This window comes from Loa loa, assembly GCF_000183805.2.
Source record: "Loa loa unplaced genomic scaffold supercont3.68, whole genome shotgun sequence".
In the NCBI taxonomy this organism is placed as follows: domain Eukaryota; kingdom Metazoa; phylum Nematoda; class Chromadorea; order Rhabditida; family Onchocercidae; genus Loa; species Loa loa.
Window position 1 is genome coordinate 190,948 of NW_018108248.1, and position 3,202 is coordinate 194,149.

A 3,202-nucleotide genomic window follows, 5' to 3' on the forward strand; every position below is an offset into this window, starting at 1 on the left:
ATTTGGATGAATGTTTTGCATTTTATAACTTCTTGTAATTTTTATTTTGGTTAAAAGCAATAAATTTAATTTTCAAATAAATTAGTTCCTTATTCATTAATTCATTCATTTATTTATTATATTTATTGCTTATTAATCATATTTATTCAAACTTATTGCTTATAACTTGAAATGTAAAAAAAGGAATTTATCACAAAAAAAAATGTTTTATTATAGATCATTTCGTCAATTTACGAAAAGCACTTTTGCACACTTATAATGATAACATATCCGATAAATTTCACAATCATTTCAACATCCTCTCGTAATCCATCTTCTCCTTCATCTCATTTTCTCTGTGCTTCATTTTCACTCACGTTGACAGATGTTATGGAAACCTTACTTCAACTGATAATACTGATAAAAGCTCTTCCTTCTTCTCTTCTTTACTCAATAGTCATCCACTAATTCATAACAATATTTGTTATAAATTCTTATCCTTAACAGCGCCCTTTTTTTCCTCCTATAATTCTCTACTTTACTCTCAATGAGATCAGATAATCAGTTGATCTTTTCTTATTCCAAAACTTCTTTTATACCACTTATAAACTTCAACCTTGGTGATGTGACAAAAAGGACTAAAACATAATTTTAATCTATTCACAGGAAAATAGATAACAATTAGAGTTAAATTAATTACAATTTAATTAGGAATATTCATAAAACCTATTTGTGCTTATTTGTAAGAGCAAAGATTAATAAGGAAAAGTAATATTATTGATACGATTGTAATGTTTCTCGCCCACTAATGGTTCAATCCAGGAAGTATATTGTTGTTTCATAAGTTGAATATAATGACGAACGGAATAGTTTCCATTACAGAAGTCTTCAGTACAACATTCATCACATCGAACCATATCTGTTCCATAGCCATCTGATTCACAAGGTTCACGACAGATGTCACTGCAAGTTCGTATCACAGCACTGAATGCTTTTAATGATGTTTCCACTGTAGTCTGGAATCATTTCATTTTTCTTATTTTTTTTTCTTTTCTTCTTTTCTTTATTTATTTTTCTTTTCTCTTTTCATTGTTTATGTTCACTTTCACTTTATCAACCTTCTCTTATCATAAATGATTACCATTTCTATTATCTTCTACCGAATAAGTTTAAGACACCATATTTCATCTATAACTTATCATTCTAAGCTTACTCTAATTGCTAACGAATTTAGATCATGACAACAGATCATACCTATGATAATGCTTCTCTTATTAAAACATTTCAAAAAAAAGCCATGAGTAGTTACCGAAGGTCATTTGTATTCGACTACTTATTAACTTGATAGAAACGATATAAGACAGTCATTCAAGACATTCTCGGGAAGTTCTAATTGGTTGAAATATATATATATATAATTTGCAAAAAGGAAAAAACGATTTACCACGCAAAATTTTTCCCATGATGCGCAAGTACGTGTCGTCAATTCATGGTTAATTGTAATTAATGATTCATTAGCGCAAAAGTAATCATCGTTTTCAGGTGTTAGTTCAAGCATTGAATAAGAGCACGAGTAACATTTCAAAGCGATTACAGATTTTGAAAAAAAAACTATTGGTACAAGGTATAGCAATGGAAATAATGACGGTAAAAGCAGACAAGTTAACTTTGAAAAATGCACAAATCTGATGATAGATAAAGAATCTATGATCATTTGCTATTACCACTTTGGCTGCAAAGAATATTCCTTAAGGCTTGTGGATTAGACGAATAAGAGGCCTAGTTCCTGTTTCAGGCAGCAATAGACTGCTTGCTTGCAGCATCAATCTTGGCCCATCTCCTGTCCAATTATATTTCTTCCAATATTTTCCTCTTCCACTGATACACATCGACTATTAGCACCATAACAACCACGATAGCTTTTCTTTTCATTCTTTTAACAACTATACCTTGGCTAATACTTCTTTAGACCACCTAGCAAGACTTTCAATATTTCTATCAACTTACAGCAATGACAACTTCCAAAGTGATTTCTCAAGATTCTTCAAAGATATCCAAGATTCGACCTTTCCTCTATCTAAGTGGATTGGCACCACTTACGCCAACATCGCTGAAACCGTAAGCGCATTTGTCTTGCTTATAATTTACAATAATATAATAACAAGCAAGTAATGATTCTATTATGAGACTAAATTAAAATTAATTACCACCAAAGAAAGCTCATTGCAATCACGAGAGAAGCCATAATTAATATATGGAATTTATTCAACCAATGCAATGACATCTGTGTTGACTTGAATTCAGATTCACTTGTATCATCAATTGTGTGGCAGGTCTCCGACAATTTGCGCCGTCACATCTCTCCGTCCTTCATATTCCAATTGAAGATGACGAAGGAACAGATTTAAGTCCATACTGGCATATTGTATTCCGTAAAATTGATGATCAAAAAAAAAAATGGTGGCAAAGTGCTCATTTTTTGTGGTATGGGCATATCCCGGTAAAAACTTTTCATTGAATACCTTTGCGGGAGTTTTTAAGATCAACTGAGGTGAGAGTTAATACATAAGGTGATTTTTCTGGACGACTTGTGAATCAGGAAGCTTCTCCAGTTTCCTCCAATCAGGAAACTTCTCTTTTGTAGTTTCATTTTCTTCTGAATGTTGTATAAATAATCTGTCATAATGAGTTATAGCATCATTCAATTTATAGGTCAGCAACCTTTGTTGTTGCATATTTGATGTGTATGGAGAAGATGACCTTACGAGATGCTTATAAGGAAGTGCAAAATATACGAAACATTATTTGTCCTAATGTTGGTTTTTTCAAACAAATGATTGAATTAGAAGAAAAGGTAATTTTCTAAAATTACAAATTCAAATCTAAGAGGGAATAAAATTCAAATTAAAAAAACACAAAAAAATTCAAATTTTTTGAATTTAAAAGTTCAAATTTACAAATTTAAATTTATGAAGGGAATAAAAATTTTAAAATTACTAATAGCAGCGTTAATCAGCACTGATTGTTATTAATTGGAAGATGCTTTTGCTATATTTTAATATCCTATGCAAAAACCCAAAATAGTGAATAATGGATTCATTGCAAAAGCCGCCATTACTTACAGCTGATGACAATAGCATTGTAATTATCTACAATGAATTGATATTTTTGTGATAGTCAAAATGCTTATCTGTACAAATAGCGCCATTCATTATCAAATCGC

The 3,202-nt window shown here is 30.8% G+C and overlaps 2 protein-coding genes across 2 annotated transcripts in view; one reads left to right on the forward strand and one right to left on the reverse strand.

The window, feature by feature from the left end:
• Positions 1-734: 734 nt before the first annotated feature.
• LOAG_13933 (hypothetical protein) lies at positions 735-1,634 on the reverse strand (the record flags this gene model as incomplete). Its single annotated transcript, XM_003149437.2, has 2 exons — positions 1,424-1,634; positions 735-995 (listed from the first exon to the last, which is right to left on the reverse strand). The coding sequence occupies exons 1-2, from the start codon at positions 1,535-1,537 to the stop codon at positions 735-737; spliced, it is 375 nt and encodes a 124-aa protein (XP_003149485.1). The 5' UTR covers positions 1,538-1,634.
• A 354-nt stretch (positions 1,635-1,988) lies between these two features.
• The window catches only part of LOAG_13934 (hypothetical protein), a gene marked incomplete at both ends in the record, with an annotated part of 2,237 nt that continues 1,023 nt past the window's right edge, over positions 1,989-3,202 (forward strand). The window contains 3 exons of the mRNA XM_020448745.1: positions 1,989-2,097; positions 2,284-2,463; positions 2,692-2,833. Of these exons, the coding sequence (XP_020301134.1) occupies positions 1,989-2,097; positions 2,284-2,463; positions 2,692-2,833 (431 nt within the window). The remainder of the gene's footprint in view (positions 2,098-2,283; positions 2,464-2,691; positions 2,834-3,202) is intronic.